At 44.6% G+C, this 18,732-nt stretch overlaps 1 protein-coding gene and 1 non-coding gene across 2 annotated transcripts; one reads left to right on the top strand and one right to left on the bottom strand.

Annotated features, from left to right (window-relative positions):
* Positions 1-207: 207 nt before the first annotated feature.
* LOC138413924 (protein FRG2-like-1) lies at positions 208-1,831 on the bottom strand. Its single transcript, XM_069540258.1, has 5 exons — positions 1,680-1,831; positions 1,474-1,562; positions 1,279-1,359; positions 969-1,046; positions 208-677 (listed from the first exon to the last, which is right to left on the bottom strand). The coding sequence occupies exons 1-5, from the start codon at positions 1,829-1,831 to the stop codon at positions 208-210; spliced, it is 870 nt and encodes a 289-aa protein (XP_069396359.1).
* Positions 1,832-8,783: 6,952 nt separating this feature from the next.
* On the top strand, positions 8,784-8,890 carry LOC132417369 (U6 spliceosomal RNA). Its single transcript, XR_009517809.1, has one exon. It is a non-coding gene; the product is annotated as a U6 spliceosomal RNA (small nuclear RNA).
* Positions 8,891-18,732: the final 9,842 nt, after the last annotated feature.

The raw sequence follows: 18,732 nt of genomic DNA, 5'->3' as shown, positions 1-18,732 counted from the left end.
TTTGACTCAAGTTTTCAAACTCCTTTCCTACGACCACCCCAGGTTCTAGTGTTTATGAGGAACACCCTGTGTGAAAACTTGGCCCTGCCGGTCACTTTGGAGAATCTGGGCAGTTGCAGGGCTTTGCTCTCTTTCAGAACTGCAGTCTCTGCTGATTAGGCTTGGGTACCCTTAGTTTAAGTCAAGCCTGATCCACTGACAGCCTGTCTAGGGAAGAGGTAGACTGTCCTTGGAGCACGGACCTTCTCCTCCATCCCCGGCTGGACTCGAGGGAGCCGACAGTGGGGTTGGGACGAGCCAGCCCTCAGCAGGGAAGACATAGGCCGCCTGGTTGGCCATGGCGTACGTGGTCAGCACCGCGGTGCACAGAGGCCCCCGCAGCTGGGCCAGCTGCTCCCAGAGCAGCGGGGAATAGCCCTTCTGATTGTACACATTAACTATGTTCTGATAAATGGCCTCAGACATAGAGCGCAGGGCGGTCAAGAGGCTTTTCCGAAGTGGAGGCGGCTGGTCTCCTGGGGACCTGGATCTGGGCCTCTTGCTGCGCCCAGGGCGCCTCCTCTGGGACCTCCTGGGGCGGGCATCCCGGATTTCTTCACTCTTCCTGCTGTGGCCAGAGTCAAGGACCTTCTGTTTCTTCTTTTCCAAAGTCGCACTGCGCTCATCTGGAGAGGCCCCTGCGGAGCAAGCATGTAGGTGAGAGACCTGCCACATCGATTCTCATGGACCCCCATTCCCAGGATCTCACAATGTCCCTTCCGTAAACCCCATCTCTCTCCTGCTCCTGCCCTGCCCCCTCAGCTCTAGAATGAGGTGATGCTATGCCCACCTTGGGCCTTCCAATGCTCCCTGGATCCCAGAGTCTCCAAACGGCTTCAGCCATTGAACACGGCCCTTTGTGCCCACACACTGGATAGGTTCCCTGCTTTTCTCTCTGTACACCTGGGGACCCAAAAGCAAGATCCTACCTGTTCTCTCGCAGGTGCCGTCCCTGGAATTGAGCTTCCTCTTCCTGGAGCTCTCCGGACTGGAGCCGCGTTCTGCATCTGTGGATCAAGTGACAGTTTGAATGACTGCCTGCACCCAGCACGCTGGAAACCTAGCCTATCCCGGACACACAAGGAGCCAGGATCCCAAGCAAAGCTCGTGTCCCAGCTGCACATCCTGCAGTCCAGGATGTGCAAGGCCTGGCTGCCAAAGCTCACCCACTTCCCTGCCCAGGGAGACTGACTTACTCCATATGCCCTGTCCCTCCTCCCCAGAAAAGCGAAATCTTACCTGACAGAGTAGTGCAGCTGTTTCTGTCCTGTGTCTCGTTTTCCTTTGAATTCTCCTCCTCATCTGTCTTGGGCTCTGACCCTGGAGAAAAAGAGGGATTGAGATGACTGTCCTCCCTCGAGGGACACAGAAGCCCTTAGTCCATCCCTAGCCTGTATTTGTGGGCAGTTCTCTCTACCGAGGGCATTCAGACACATGAACTGGAGCAATAATATGGTTCCGGGGGATCATTGCCAGGATACTCAAAGCCCCCATAGGGCTGGGGGACGTCTCCCATCACCGATCTCCAAATAAAATCCCAACAAAACACAAATTCGGTGTCCCTGATTCCATCCCTCCTTCCAGCCTCAGACAAACAGCCCAGGACCCTATCTGGGCTTTGGTCGTGGCTGTCTCTTCACTGGGAAGAGAATGTCTTGCCTTTTTCTTGGGATAGTTTGTCCTCCACATCTGAGCCCCTTTCTTCCATGGAGTCCTGCTGGACGGGAGGCTGGTCAGTGGGGTGTTCCATGGAGGGTCTGTGCGGGTGTAGGTCTTCAGTGCCCGATTCCATCTTGAAGCCCAAACAAAAGGTCCTCTCTCAGAGCGGTTCCGAGTCAGAAGTGTCCACAGGCGCGATGTGCCTGCCTTTTATTAGACCCTCATGGGGCGTGGCTTGTTCCTATTGGCTGATTGGATTCTACAATCCTATCACTTATCCCAGCCTGAGATGGTGCGAGATTATGAACCTTGTTGGTTGTGGTTGTACGGGGGAACCTGACACAGGAAGAGAAAGTGAATCTCTGTTTACCCTTAAGACCTCTTCAAAATGTTCAATGTTTTTCCAGTCTTGAATCATACATCTCAAACTTCTCCTTTGGGTGGGGGTTAGGTGGGACATGGAGATGATAGACTTGAATGCAAATCGTAGAATTATGTATTTGTCTAATAAATAAGTTGGAGGCCATCAAATCAGTTCTAGGAAGTAATCATTTAAGGATATAAAAGACAATAAAAGACTCCCAGGCTTTATAACACAAAATTATTTCAAAAAATTTTAAATATCATTTAATACCCAGTTCATATTCATATTCTTCTAAATCTAAATTACTCAAACACATTTTATTGGTTTTGATTTTTTTTAGCCAGGATTTAAACAAAGTTCCTACATTAAAATTACTTCTCATAACATTAGAACTGGTACATTTTGTCTGAAAATATCATTAAAAGCAGTTACAAAATGGAACCACCTACTTATAATCCCCATCACTCAGAAAGAAATTGTATCCAGATATATAAAGTTTAATTTCTACCAATTCAAAACAAAAGGAAACTATTCACAATAAATTGGAAAACAATTCACAGGTTAGTAAACTCATATGATGAAAACTATGTTACATTGCATACAGCATTGCTAATAATAAAGTCAATGCAAATAAAAACACCACCAAGTTTTCACATACGTACTACTAAAAAAATTCAGATGTTACCCAGTGTGCCTATGATGTGGGGAGCTGGAGATTCTCCTCTGGAGTTAGTGAGATTTTTGGGCTTAACCACTTCAGGAGATACATGATTATGCAAACTAAACCTGAAGATGCGTGAAAATGATGACTCAGCAATTCAACTTCTCACCTTCTGTTTATAACAACAAGGAGATTGCCCAAGTGTATTCATGGGAGCATTGATAGTGGAAGGAAAAACATAAATGCTCACCAATAGGATCAGGGATTATAACCAAAAAGTCCAGTGCATTGACACACAAAAATTACAAACAGTGGTGAAACACAATGAACTATAGGTGCATGTGTAAAAAGGAGATTTTTCCAAAACAATTGGGAGAAAAGTCCTGATAAAATATTAGACAGTATAAGGACATGTGTATAAATATTTTACATTTGCAGAAAATGATATATGGTGTTCAAAGTATGTACATATATGTTAGAATTTCTTAAAATTTTGGGAATGAGAAATATCAAATTATAGTTGATTGTATCAGATACATACATATGTGATCAAATCAAAATGCAGAAGAAAAGTAACCAAGAAATAAATATCTCTTAAGGTCTTGTGGGTGAGAGACCGGCCAGATCAATTCCCATTGACCCCCATGATTCGATCTCATGTGATTGCATTCTGTTCGAGGGCAAAGGGAACAAAAATGCCCAGTGAACTGATAAGGCATCTTTTTTTTTTTAATTCTTGAGTTCATGATATATTTTTTTAATTTTTATTATATATATATACATATTCATTCTTTTTCATATTCTTTTCTCATATAGGTTATCGCAGAATATTGAGTAGAGTTCCCTGTGCTATACAGTAGGTCCTTGTTGGTTATCTATCTATATATAGTAGTGTGTGTATGTTCATTCCAAGCTCCTGATTTATACCAACACCCCCCTCCAACATTTTCCCTTTGGTAACCATAAGTTTGTTTTCTAAGCCTGTGAGTCTGTTTCTCTTTTGTAAATAAGTACACTTGTATCATTTTTTAGACTCCACATATAGGTGATATCATATGACATTTGTCTTTCTCTGTCTGACTTACTTCACTTAATATATAGTCTCTAGGTCCATCCATGTTGCTGAAAATAGCATTTTTTCATTCTTTTTTATGGCTGAGTGATATTCCATCGTATATATACATACCACATATTCTTTATCCATTCCTCTATTGACGGACATTTAGGTTGCTTCCATGTCTTAGCTATTGTAAATAGTGCTGCAATGAACATTGGGGTGCATGTGTATTTTCTAAGTATGGCTTTGAGAAGGCATCTTGAGATCGAGAAAGGAGGCAAGGATCTTTATCTAATCAATGGATCCATCTATGATAGTGTAACTTACTCACAGGGTGGGATCTAGATCAGGCTGACAATGATAAGATCGGAAGTTTTCACAGCTGCGTTCCGCACCACCCAGGGCCCATTCCAGAATTTTATAGTTAACCTAGGGTATCGGGGTAGGTGCTTGGAAACAGGATGAACTTTCCTAAGTTAAGATTTATGGGCAGGTAACTAGTCTTCTGGGCACCGAGAATCCATCATGGAGAGTTTTCATTATTGCTTGGGGACTAACAGTATAGAGTTATGCTCACAGCCATACATATTGAATTGGTTAGGTTAGTACTGGTGCTTGAACAGGGCATCCTGAAACAACAGAAAGTCTAGCTGGATAGGGAAACTTCCCCTCATGTTTCCTCATCTATTCTGGAAGCCTCATTGTTTCCCATGGAGTTTTCTGAGCATCCACAATCTGACCTGATAAGGACAGTTGAGTTATTATCAGCGTTAGAAACTTTTTTTTTTTTTTTTTGCGGTACGCAGGCCTCTCACTGTTGTGGCCTCTCCCGTTGCGGAGCACAGGCTCCGGACACGCAGGCTCAGCGGCCATGGCTCGCGGGCCCAGCCGCTCCGCGGCATGTGGGATCTTCCTGGACCGGGGCACGAACCCATGTCCCCTGCATCAGCGCAGGCGGACTCTCAACCACTGCGCCACCAGGGAAGCCCAATCCCTTCTTTTTATATGATCACTTACCCACATTTACTCCTGATAGGCACCCATACCATATAGACTTTGCCTCTCAGATCGAAATAGAAAATATTCTCCCAGAGTCATCCCATGTCTGCATGCTCAGTGTATGATCACAACCATGTGAGAAGGTTAGACCCTGAGATATGGGTTTGTGATTCTGTGACCTCCCCTCCCCTTAGAATTGCAATTACCATTTCACCTGTAGTGGCAATGACCCTGCAGGCTTGGGGAGTTGAGAACATTTATGAAAACCTTTTTTTTCAGAAGTTACTAATTACCAAAACCAATTACAAGTCTCTAGATAGTATTTGCGAAGGGATCTTGAAATGCTTGGTAAAGGCCATTTTCCATTCCTGGAGGTGAGTCTCAGTGGATATTCTGCTTTGATGACACGTTCTTCCACCCCAAAGTGAGTTCTTCCTAATTATCAGACCACTTAGCTGAACTACCATTAAATTAGGAGCAAAGAAATGAAACCAAAGTACCTGAGAAGGATTTTCAAAGAGATACAAGAAAAAGGGGGAGTATGATACCAACAGTTCAACGACAATTAGGCTGGAATTATAGACAATATGGATCAGATCGTCAAACATGCCATTCCTTCATCTACAAGACAAACAAATGCTACTTACTCAATTCAAGAGTGCTGGCTGGTTACCGCAATCTTCTACACTTACTTTTTGTTGAATTTTCAGAAATGAGCACTGGTTGCTTTTGTGATTTGTTAAGGAACATAAAAAAATGGAGTTCAAATTAATCTTTTGCGTTTTTTTTTCTCCTACAAACAAATCTGTGTTTTATCCAGGTCCATTATCCAGTGCCTCTCAGTTTGCAAGTATGGGGTTAGAGCCATAACGGTGGACACCCTCTACCACACATGAATTGAGCCTATACACAGACACACACAGATACACACACACAAATATAACAAAACACATGCTGGCACACACATACACACCAAATACACAGTGGCTCTTAGTGCAATGCAGAGCTCCCTGAGAAGAAAGGGACTGGGCATTTGGCCTCAGGGCTTCTTCTTTTTGGAAACTCCAAGAGGTGTGCTAGTCAGAAATCTCCTGTCCCAACACCTCTCTCCCACCAGCCTGGGTGCCTGTCGTTGAAGACCAGGCTTTGCGGCTTTGCTGTCCTACTCCTTGGGGTTCAGCTGAGCTCTGCTCCCCTGACTGCTTTCAGAGATGCCCCTGCCATCCTCAGAGGGGAGGCCTCCCAACCCCATGAAGCATCAGAGACCCGGTCCTGGGGGCACAGGCAGAACGTCTGTCACCACACATAGTTACAAATTTTGTGGGTGTGTGATGAGGACTTTTAATATCTACTCTCAGCAACTTGCGAATACGCAGTTAAATATTTTAACTCTAGTCACCATGTTGTACATATATCTCTGTGACATTTATTTCATAACTGGGAGTTTGCATCTTTTGTGCCCCCATCCCTGCAACCACCAATCTGTCCTCTGTATCTATGAGTTAGATTCTCTTTTTTAGATTCCACATGTAAGTGAGATCACAGCATATTTGTCTTTCTCTGTCTGCTTTCTTTCACTTAGCATAATGCCCTCAACGTCCATCCATGTTGTCACCAAAGGTAACATTCTTTCCCTTTATATGGTCGAATAATGTTCCATTGATGTACATACACCATTTTCTTTATCCATTCATCCGTTGAGGGACACCTAGGTTGCCACTGTATCCTGGCTAAGCCAGGCTGTTCTTAACCTTGGTTTTCATGGGTGCCCAGGAGGTCAGGGTCTCCAAAGTCCTGGGTTGTCACTGAGCTAGTGCCACTAGGAAGACTGAGTTCTCATTGGCAAGATGCAAAAAGAATAAGCCAGCATGTTGAGATATGTTTTTAAAAATAGGCTTTATTTTTCAGAGCTGTTTTTTTTTGCAGTACGCAGGCCTCCCACTGCTGTGGCCTCTCACATTGCGGAGCACAGGCTCCAGACGCGCAGGCTCAGCGGCCATGGCTCACGGACCCAGCCACTCCGCAGCATGTGGGATCTTCCCGGACCGGGTCACGAACCCGTGTCCCCTGCATCGGCAGGCAGATTCCTAACCACTGCGCCACCAGAGAAGCCCTTAGCTGTTTTTAGCTCACAGCAATAGAAGCAGAAAGTCCAGAGATGTCCCATATATCCACTATCCCCACTCATGCACAGCCTCTCCCTTAGCGACATATGCATAAATATTTTAGACATAGTGTATATTGTTAAAATTACATAGTTATACGAATGTAGTTTTAAAGTCATAGAAAATGGCAAAGACCAAAATACAGCGTATTGTTTCAGATGTACAAATTTGAGAGAAAGTGAGAGTGTGAAGGAATGGTAAACACCCAATAGAACATTGCATCCGGTCAGTGGATTGTGGGTGATGATTGGTTAGCATGTGATTAGGTTAGGATGATGAGATTAACGGGAGGGAAAGTCCAGGGGGTCCTAAGACAGTGTAAAGCCCAGCAGAAGAAGGAATTCTGGTCAGTGGTCTCTTCTCCAGGCATCCTGGCAACCACTCTCTCTCCAGTGGTTTTGTCCAGTGTCCACATATCTGGGAGGTTCTGGACAGACAGCAGAAGCGCACTTTACTTTTCATTACGGTTTATCGTCAGTGAACTAGGAGAGTGGGAACAAGCAACAGAGGGCCATTTTAGACGTTGAGGTAAGGATTAGTTCATTGTTTAATAGAATTTCTTAGCACAGTGACTGATTCACAAAATACTTCCAAAACGTTAATTTTTCAATGAATGTCAGACTTTTCAAAGAATGGTCACCAAGCACTTGATTTGTGTGTGGTGGTGGGTTAGCAGTTGTGGAACCCTTTGAGCGAGGGCTTTATAAAACTATAAGCAATTTGTTCATCTATCTTTCATCCTAGTGTATTCATGAGAACTTGTTTGGAGGTGGCTGAAATTCAGGACCCTGACCCTAAGCCTGTACGCAAAACAGAGCAGCACCTCAGGTGTGAAGCTCCTAGTGCAATGTGGAAGCAAGAGTTATTCTACCTTATTTTATGGTTGGGAAATCCTTCCTCACTACTTGATTTTGGTCATTGAAATTTGAAGAGGAGAGCGTACTTTATTCTAGACCTTCAAATAAGTCAGCCCCAATATCCGACATCGCATGTTCTGACCCTTTCTTTCCTGTTTCTATGGCAAAGTTGTCTTTTCTTTTTCTTAATATAATTTAGTATGATAAATGATATTTACTTTTCATGACAGCCTGTGGAATAAGATATTTTCCTGTTGCATTCTATTTGTATTTCCATTAGAACCTGTTTAATTTTTAGTTAGCCAATTCCCCGTTATTTATTTATTTATTTTACCTTCTGTAATTTTTTTTCTGTCCTCATTTTCTTAAGATAAACACTTTGGTAATTCTCCGGCCGTCCAGTGGTTAGGACTCCACGCTTCCAATGCAGTGGGCCCGGGTCAGATCCCTGTTTGGGGAGCTAAGATCCCACATGCCGTGTGGTGTGGTCAAAAACAAAACCAAACAACAACAACAAAAAACCCAGAACACTTTGGATAATTTTTTTGTTTTTTGTTTGTTTATAACGTGTCCATTTAGACTAAAGAATTTCCCCTGAAGTCAGATTTTGTCCTGCTCCTAAGTTTTGACCCAAAATGGTGTACCTGTTTTTTCTTCTTTATGATTTCCATTTGAATTTCATTTCTGATTTTAAGGAATTTGATTTCAGCGATTTGTGGCAGTGTATTTCACATTTTAAAAAATACTTAGTGCTTGCCGGCTTCCCTGGTGGTGCAGTGGTTGAGAGTCCGCCTGCCGATGCAGGGGACACGGGTTCGTGCCCCGGTCTGGGAAAATCCCACATGCCGCGGAGCGGCTGGGCCCGTGAGCCGTGGCTGCTGAGCCTGCGCGTCCGGAGCCTGTGCTCTGCAATGGGAGAAGCCACAACAGTGAGAGGCCCGCGTACCGCAAAAAAAAAAACCCCAAAAAACCAAAACACTTAGTGCTTGCTTCGGCAGCACATATACTAAAATTGGAACGATACAGAGAAGATTAGCATGGCCCCTGCGCAAGGATGCCACGCAAATTCGTGAAGTGTTCCGTATTTTTATACAATGGAGAGGATTTGAAAAGGACTTACATTTTGTGCATAGAGCAAAATAACTGCTTTTGTAGATGGTTTCTAAATCCTATATAAAAAGTATAGTCTTGACATAACACGGTGCAATGATAATTGGTTTAGAAGCCATGAATCAGAATAAAAAAGAAAACTGATTTTTTATGAATCAGAGATAAAAAAGCAGTAAAAAAAAAAAAGCTTAATGTTATTTAGAAATGTAAAAAAGTAGTTATATTTAATTTTGTTAAAATGGACAAAGGGGAACTCTAGATTGTAAAATATCTTGAATTTTCTTTGAGAGCTATTACCTGAATACTTTTTCCAAGTGTTTTCTGGTATATCATATAAGGTCTCTAAATATGGAATGTGCATTTATTAAATATAATATGTTAATTAGTTGAGGGGGAAAAATCAGAAATTTCTCTATGGCAAGATAGTCGAGCTAAGTCAGAATTGAAACACACATAATATTCCTCCACATGTCCCCCTTTGAAGGGGCAGGCCTTTCCAAATGTGCAATTTGCATCTGCATTATACATTAACTGGAACTTCTCAAGGCAGGAGGATATAGTGAAACTTTGAGAAAAATTGTCCCTTTCTTCGGATGCCAGCATTGTAATTTTTTTTTTTTTTTTTTTTTTTTTTTTTTTTTTTTTTTTGCGGTATGCGAGCCTCTCACTGTTGCAGCCTCTCCCGTTGCGGAGCACAGGCTCCGGACACGCAGGCTCAGCGGCCATGGCTCACAAGCCCAGCCGCTCCGCGGCATGTGGGATCTTCCCGGACCGGGGCACGAACCCATGTCCCCTGCATCCGCAGGCGGACTCTCAACCACTGTGCCACCAGGGAAGCCCCAGCATTGTAATTTTTAACATTAATATTTCTTTTTCATCCTGTACATGGGATGTTATTGACCTAAAAGTTCACTCTGTCCGTGCATACCTAACCAAAGTATCTCTGATGACATTCAGGTATAATGTTAACCTGTCCATATGATACATAATTCATTGTCTTGAAAAGTATAAAACTGCACCTCTAACTCCTGACCAGAGGAACATTCTCAGAGCTTCTGAGAGTCTGTCTCCTGGCTTAACATCCTCAGTTTGGTTCGAATAAAGTACTCTTTTTTTCTTCCTAGCTTGATCGTTAATTGAATTTTCATGGATATAGTGGAGAAACTTAAAAAAAATTTTTATCACCTTATTTTTAAAAAATTATTTTATTGAAGTATAGTGATTTACAATGTGTTAGTTTCTGGTATAGAGCAAAGTGATTCAGTTTGTATATATTCTTTTCCATATTCTTTTCCATTATGATTTATTATGGGATATTGAATATAGTTCCCTTTAGCATATAGTAGGGCCTTGTTGTTTATTCATTCTTTATATAATAGTTTGCATTTGTTAATCCCAAACTCCCAATCCATCCCTCCCCCACCCTACCTCCCCCTTGGCCACCACAAATCTGTTCTCTATTTCTGTGAGTCTGTTTCTGTTTCATAGATAAGTTCATTTATGTCATATTTTAGATTCCACATAGAAGTGATATCATATGGTATTTATCTTTCTCTTTCTGACCTTACTTCACTTAGTATGATCATCTCTAGGCTCATCCATGTTGCTGCAAATGGCATTATTTTATTCTTTTTTATGGCTGAGTAGTATTCCATTATATATATATATATATCACATCTTCTTTATCCTTTCATCAGTTGACAGACATTTAGGCTGTTTCCAAGTCTTGGTTATTGTAAATTGTATCAACTTATTTTTCATTAATTGGTACTCTGTTCCTAGTAGAAGAATATGTACATGTACTTTGAATAAAAGGTAGTAGTTGAGATGGTGGGCAGAGAAGAGGGATGGGACTTGACTGCATCCTGTATGTGTTCCAGGGATGTACAAAATTCAATGGTTTCCTTTTCTACTCTCCACAGAGAAAAAGAATCCTTGGGGTAGTACTGGCAGCGATGGATCCCAGCAAACTTTCAATGGAACAGGGCAAAGCGTTCTTAAAGAAGGTTGGGATTCCACAAAGAGATGTAAGTGTGGGAGATGTTAGGTTGGGCAAATGAGATGTAGAGGGATGAGGTGGCCTCCCTGTCTGGTATCGTGCTCAGGCAGGTTCTCCTGTGCCCAGGGGTGAAATTCAGTGGTTAACAACATGAGTGCACAAAGCAAAGGGTGGTTGGAGGTTTAGTTCAACCACATGGCCAATAAATCAATCAATGAAACTGAAAATTCTGGATACTGATGTTTGTGTGAGCTTCCTGGCTGGTGAACACATTGATGTGCTTGGAGACGGACGTGTCCTGATTCTCTGTGTCAAGGACATGGAAGCTGTGTTTGGAAACCTCCCAGACCTCACCCTATGTGTATCCTTTATTATAAAACTGTAATTATAAGTTCAGCAAAAAAAAAAAAAAAAAGAAAGAAAGAGAGAGAGAGAGAGAGAAAGAAAGAAAGAAAGAAAAACAAAACAAAACAAAAACATGGGTGCATGGGCATTGGCCAATGAAAATGGACATGCAATGATTAGATGGACAGGACATATGCAACAGCTGTGGCACCTCAGTTCCCACCTGGGGATCACCAGCATTCCCTCAACACTCTGATTCCACTCCTTGCCGCCTGCCCCTTGGAGGTCACAAGCAAACTCATTGTGGGATTGGAGGAAAGAACTTTTCCACTCCAATTAGCATTACATTAAAGAACTCAAGAAACTGGGAGTTTTAATCTTCTGTAATCTCAAGTCTTCTTCCTGTGTTCAGAACTCTGGTTGTGTCTTGATTCTCCATCAGATCAACTTGATGACAGAGAAGTGGGTAGTTGATGCCGCTGTGGAGGTTCTGCTACGGTTTCCTCTGTTGCCGGGAGAGGATCCAAGTGCCCGCTGTGTCCCGATTAAGAAATGTCATCCTTCAGTGGTCCAGCCTCACAGAGCTTCCCAAAGACCTGGAGTCCAAGAGGAGAGGTAGGTCAAACGTCAGGCAGTGATGGGGTAGAGCCTGGAGGGTTTCCAACAGGGCACAAGTGTGCATTGTAGATTTCTGCCGGGATAGAATTTTGACTTGTGTATCCCTCAGCATAACACAGGCTTTTATTTGTGAGTTGCCTGTTGTGAATTTGCACATATATGTGAGCTTGCACAAGCATCCTCAGATTGCTTGTTCCTCTGTGGCTTTGTGCAGGCCTCTGTTGAACACAGGCATATGGTTCAGGGGTCATGTCTGAAATTTCACAGGTGTTCATTAACTTACTATCAAATCTTTGCCAAGCTTTGTTAGAAGAACTGACAGGTTTTCTCAGGAAGAAGCTGTTCTACGAAAATTGTGAGTTTTCTGAAAATATGTGGGAAAAAAATCCATAGTTGTTGTCTGCCTGTGCATTGGCTTCAATAAATATTGATAGATGCTTAAATGTTGGAGGGAGGGCCTGTCTAAAAACCCAAAACACAGGCCCAAGTTTACACGGAAATTCTCAGGGAGAAACATTATGAGAAGCCCTGAGCACAGCCAACTCACCAAAGCCAGGCATTCCAGGTTGCAAATCTAATTTCACTGTTTGTTCATCTAGGGGTCTTATCACAGGCAGTGTCCTGCTCTGGGAGTTAGTAATGATGGAAAAAGGTCACAAATTTCCCAGAATGGGACATCACTTCCTGAGGAGAGACCAACTCATAGTGGGAATGACTTAGTGGTCAGTGAGCCCCCACATTCATTCAGAAGTAGGGATATGATGGACTTCTGTCTCTGTGTCTACATACTATTTTTTATTTTTTTCTTGTGTCTAGAAAACTGAACAGTCACTTCCCGAGGAAGAATGACCAGAAGCCCAAGGACATGAGGCAGATAAAAGGTCACAACATTCACAATCCGCCCCAAAGACCCGCTACGGCCCAGAATGTGAAGGTGCTACAGAGGGGACCAGTGGGGCAGAAGACTCCCTTCTCAGGAGAGAAGGGCACCAAGGTAATTGGAGGCTTGGATATTTCAAGAACCAGGGTGTCTGCATGGATCCCAGAGAGTGGTTTTTTTTTTAATTAACTTAAAATTAATTTATGTTATTTTATTAATTTATTTTTTATTTTTGGCTGCGTTGGGTCTTCGTGGCTACACGTGGGCTTTTCTCTAGTTGTGGCGAGCAAGGCTACTCTTTGTTGTGGTGTGTGGGCTTCTCTTGTTGCAGTGCATGGGCTCTAGGCACATGGCTTCAGTAGTTGTGGCATGTGGCTCGCGGGCTTTAGAGTGCAGGCTCAGTAGTTGTGGCACACGGACTTAGCTGCTCCACGGCATGTGGGATATTCCTGGACTGGGGCTTGAACCCGTGTCCCCTACATTGGCAGGCAGATTCTTAACCACTGCGCCACCAGGGAAACCCAGAGAGTGGTTTTTACCATGGAAACGCTTGCGGGATCTTTGTTCCCCGACTAGGGAATCAAGCCCCGCCCATGGCAGTGAAAGTGTCGAGCCCTAACCACGGGTCCACCAGGGAACTTGGAAACGCCTGTGCCTTATGACAGATGTTCTTACTTATCCAAGTCAGGCTGGCCCGGTTTGTAGTATCCTCACCTGGGTGATTGGCCCATCGGCTCCTCTGAGGAGCTACCTTATTCCCTGTTCAGTGTCTTGACATTGAACAGTGTCCCTGTTCAATGTCAAGCTTGGTGTCTGTCCAGTGCACAAATCTGGCTCATTTTCATCACCTTTAGATACTAAATTCTCTTCTCCTTGATCTCTCTCGAAAATGCTCCATGGGCAGCACCATAGTATCTCGAATGTCCTGGCAGTTCTAATCCATGTCCTGTATCCCAAACCGCTATCCAACTTCAAAAATCTGTCCTTATGCAGGTGACTCTGGAACAACAAAGGGGTTAGGGGCAGCAAACCCTAGTCAGTGGAAAATCCACGTATAAGTTTATAGCCAGCCCTCTGGCCCTTTGTACCTGAAGTTCCCCACCCGAGGATTCAACCAACTCTGGATGGTGTAGTACTATAGTCCAGGTTTATGAAAAATATCTGAGTGTAAGTGGACCTGCCCAGTTCCAACCCACGTCATTGAAGAGTCAACTGTGTTAACCTTTGAAACTTGCCTGCAGGGACTACCCTGGTGGTCCAGTGGTTAAGACTCCGTGCTTCCAACGCAGGGGGTGCAGGTTCGATCTCTGGTCGGCGAACTAACATCCCACATGCCCACAGCATGGCCTAAAAAATAAAAAACCATAAAATAAATAAATAAATAAATTTTTAAAAAATAATTTTATTTATTTATTTTTTAGATGTTAGGGGTAGGAGTTTATTAATTAATTTATTTATTTTTGCAGTGTTGGGTCTTCATTTCTGTGCGAGGGCTTTCTCTAGTTGTGGCAAGCGGGGGCCACTCTTCATCGCGGTGTGCGGGCCTCTCACTATCGCGGCCTCTCTTGTTGCGGAGCACAAGCTCCAGATGCGCAGGCTCAGCAGTTGTGGCTCACAGGCCCAGTTGCTCCGCGGCATGTGGGATCTTCCCAGAGCAGGGCTCGAACCCGTTTCCCCTGCATTGGCAGGCAGATTCTCAACCACTGTGCCACCAGGGAAGCCCCAAATTAATTAATTTTTAAAACAAGAAAGAAACTTGCCTGTGGTTTCTGTTGACCCCACCCTCCTCCTCCACCCCCAGGTGAAATGCAGGAACTGTGGAGCCTTTGGACACTTGGCCATCAGCAAGTGGTGCCCCATGAAGTCCTGGGGTGGGGCCCTTGCTCCCCAGCCTTTGGGCTCCAATAAGAAGGAGAATCTGACACCCACGAACCCCCAGGACCTCCGGACTCCAGGGTCCGTCAACACGGCTGCCAGAGAGAAGGAACCAGAACTGAGGTGAGGAACCACAGGGTCAGAATGAGTTGGGGGACAGTGGTATCAAGGGAGACGGTCTTGCCCCTCTACTCTTTCTATATAGATCTCTCAGGTGCAGACAGGGAGACTCAAGAGCAACGTTCGAGAGCTTTGTGCCTTCCAGGGCTGCACACTCAGAGCTCAGTCTAGTCCTGAGAATTATGAAGGGGGAGGGGCCGGAAACTCCCTTGGAATGATGCACATGGCAGGCAGAGAACCACCTGAAAGTATTCAATGATGAAACCACAGTAGGGAAGGAGGTGCTTCCCGGAAGTGAGGGCTGCCTCTGAAGTCAGGGAAGGACTTGCCTTTACAAAGGTCACAGGGTCTCGGATGCCTCCCTCACCCCCAAACAAGGGCTAGGACTGGGTTCCCACCGTCTTCTTGGTTCCCAGTCACTGGTGAGGGCATCCAGACACTTAAGATGAACTGTTCTGCAGGCAAGAGGGGCGGCAGAGAAATCCTCTACCACAGACGTGTCCCGAGAGACGCCAAGAGAAGAGGCAGAGACCCTGGAAGGAATCCATGGAATCGTGTGCCTTTGTGAGGGTGAGTCCTGCCCCTGCTCCCCTGCTGTTTCTCCCCTCCATCCCCATTGTGCTTCAGTCCTGTGCCCCTCATGTGTGCAGGATTATGTTAAACCCAGGCTGGATGCTAGGAGTCCTGTTACTTTTCTCCCTGTATTTCTCATATTCTAATTTTTTTCTGTGTTTTACATATTCCTTTTTTTTTCTCTATGGGTCAGGTAATCCAAAATTCTGGTCCCATTTTATTTTTTTCCATTTTTTTTTATTTGAATTTTTTTCCTATTTTGTGCAAGTAGGCCAGCAAATGCTAGTGGAAGCCTTTCAGCGCATGTGTGAAGTGTTTTGTGTGTGTGTGTGTGTGAAGTGTTTTATCAGCTTCCTTCTCTGGCTTCATGTCAAGACAAGGGATCATTTAACAATTGTCCTTTAATTGTCATTTAATCAATTGTCCTCAAAAGGATAGTTGCTGTTGATATTCTCCACACTGCACAGGAAAATGTTTTTACCCTTGACCTCAACAACAGGCAATATGAGGAAAGTTTTCATACCATATCTGATAGGCAAAAAACTCAGATTCGTATTGTAATTTTTTCCCTTGACCACCTCTGAGGTGGGTATCTCTGCAAATGTGTAATGATCATTTGCGTGCCTTTGTGAAATTTAATTTTGCATGTGTTGTCTATTTCTATTGGGTTGTTCCTCTTCCTCCTGATACAGAAAAGAATCCTTGCATATATTGGTTATTTTCTGCCTATTAGTCTGCCAGTTTCCCTTTGTCCTAAGTTGCTTATGATTTTCCTGTTTTCTATTATGATATGGTTGAAACTGTCAGCCCTGTATTGCATGCAGTTTAATAGTTCTGACTCCTGAAGTGTCTACATGAATTTCCTCCCACAGCATCCCACCCGGCCAGTGCCTGTCCAAACGTCCAGGAGGAGAACTGTCCTGGGTCCTGTTCTCACAGGTCAGCCACCAGTCAAGAACCTTAATAGGAGATGATTCTGCCCTACACAGTCTCTCAAGAAAGCCCCCGGGCTTCCCTGGTGGCGCAGTGGCTGAGAATCCACCTGCCGATGCAGGGGACATGGGTTCGTGCCCCGGTCCGGGAGGATCCCACGTGCCGCGGAGCGGCTGGGCCCGTGAGCCATGGCCGCTGAGCCTGCGCGTCCGGAGCCTGTGCTCCGCAACGGGAGAGTCCACAACAGTGAGAGGCCCGCGTACCGCAAAAAAAAAAAAAAAGAAAGCCCCTGAACTGAGTGCTTGTGGACCCAAGACATGAGGTGGATTCCAGTGCCTTGCCCACCAAGCTCTAAAGAGCTTCTGCCGGGATGCATCTTTCATGGACAAGTTGACAGCCAGCAGGCCTGATGGTGTCTCCTGTGACGTTCTGCAGTCTAACAGGAAAACACTCGCCCTGGGTTGTGTCTGTGACCTCCAGGCACAGGTCAACTGTCCTGATGGGGATTCGAAGCCCAGCCCACAACCCGCCACACAACAGTGTGGCCAGAACTGTGAATGTAGCATCAAGGCATGATTTGAGAGGTCTTCCCAGATCCCCTCCAGACTTGCCAGAATTCCCCACAAAAGAGCAAGACTCAGCCTATCCTACAGCTCCCAGCCCACTTCTCAGTGACCTGGTCTGGGGCTGACAAGCTCTTCAGCTGCCCCTCGTACACCTGGACTTGGATCCTAACAAGCAACCCCACGTGACCAGGAAGACACCAGCCCTGATGCCCAGCTTTTTTTTTTTTTTTTTCTGGCCGCTCAGTGTGGCCTGTGGGATCTTAGTTCCCCAACCAGGGATCAAACCTGCACCCCCTGAAGTGGAGGCACAGAATCTTATGGACCGCCAGGGAAGTCCCCTGATGTCCACCTTTGACCTGCAGACTCCATCCGACTCACGTTGCCTGAGCCCAGTCGAGATTTGCAGTGTCCCCAACACCCACCATGAATGTTTCAGGCCAGCTGGACAGAACTATCTTTATGAGACTGGACAAGCAATGGCCGAGCGCTGAATCTCAAGTGCTCTCATCTTCCTCAAGAAGTCTACACTTGTTGGTCGGAGCCCTCACGTCATAGAGGAGTCTGAGGGACAGGTTCTTCAGTCCTAATAAGTGTCCTCTGTGAGGACCTCCTGGTCTCTTCCTCCCATTGACTGTGTGACCGTCCCCCTCCCCACCGCCATGGAAGGAGGCCCAACCTCAAGTCTCATGTGATTGGACGAGACTGAAAGACTGAGGATGGGAAAGATGTAGGAGCACCTGTGTCTGGTGAAGCAGCACTTCCCCACGTGGTACCGGTGCAACTTCTGGAACTCCAAATACGACTAGGGACTAAGGGACAAACACTGCCTTTAAATTTTGTAAATTCATGTTGTATTTAAAATGGAGCTTGTGAAATTGTCATATGTAGTCCTTTGTCAGTTACGTGTATAAGAAACGGAGTCAATACAAGGAAACCGTGTTACACTGTAATGTCAGTAGAGTGCTATGAAATTCGTCTGTGTGGGTGAATAAATGAAATTTGGGTAACTGGACAAAAGGCCTTTTTATGATTTTGGAAAAGGTCTGCACTTTTTAAACAATGTTTCCTGTGAGTAGAATTTTTGACGCTGAGGAAGAGTTTCAGTAGAAATTCTCTTCACCTTGGTTAATGGGAACTATTTTCTTAACCTGGACAGTTTGTTATCAAAAACCATTGCAACGTTATGTTTGATCGATTTCTTTCAATATTAATAAACTTCTCTGAAATAGAACATATATTGCAGGTGTGTTGATTTTTCCTTATCACCTCAGGTCAATTTTCTTTATTTTTTTCATCAAATTTTATTGACCTGAGTAAAGAGGACCTTGGTACCTACAGTGAAATCCAGGGCCCTGTAGCTTGTAAGGAATACAAGTTCTCAGGCATAAGCCAGCCCTCTTGAACCAGTATCTTGGTGCTGAGTGACAATTCCAGGTGTTTCATATTTAGGTTGAAGTGTGACAAGCATAATTATGTAGGTTGATAAGCACGAAAATAAGCTATATCTGAATTTGCACATCAGAATCACATGGTGAGTTTTAAAAAGTATAACGACTTGTGCCTGCCCCCAGAGATATTTATTTATTGGGTTTGGTTTGAGACATGGTATGAGACAATTAAAAATATGTATATTCAGATTGCCAACAAACACATGAAAGGACTCTCAACGTCACTAATCATTAGAGAAATGCAAATCAAAACTACAATGACGGGGGCTTCCCTGGTGGCGCAGTGGTTGAGAGTGCGCCTGCCGATGCAGGGGACACGGGTTCGTGCCCCGGTCCAGGAAGATCCCACATGCTGCGGAGCGGCTGGGCCCGTGAGCCATGGCCACTGAGCCTGCGCGTCCGGAGCCTGTGCTCCGCAACAGGAAAGGCCACCCAGTAACCGGTTAGAATGGCCATCATCAAAA

Source organism: Delphinus delphis, chromosome 20 (genome assembly GCF_949987515.2).
Source record: "Delphinus delphis chromosome 20, mDelDel1.2, whole genome shotgun sequence".
Classification (NCBI taxonomy): domain Eukaryota; kingdom Metazoa; phylum Chordata; class Mammalia; order Artiodactyla; family Delphinidae; genus Delphinus; species Delphinus delphis.
The sequence above is the reverse complement of the archived record's forward strand: the minus strand, read 5'-3'. Positions and strand labels throughout refer to the sequence as shown.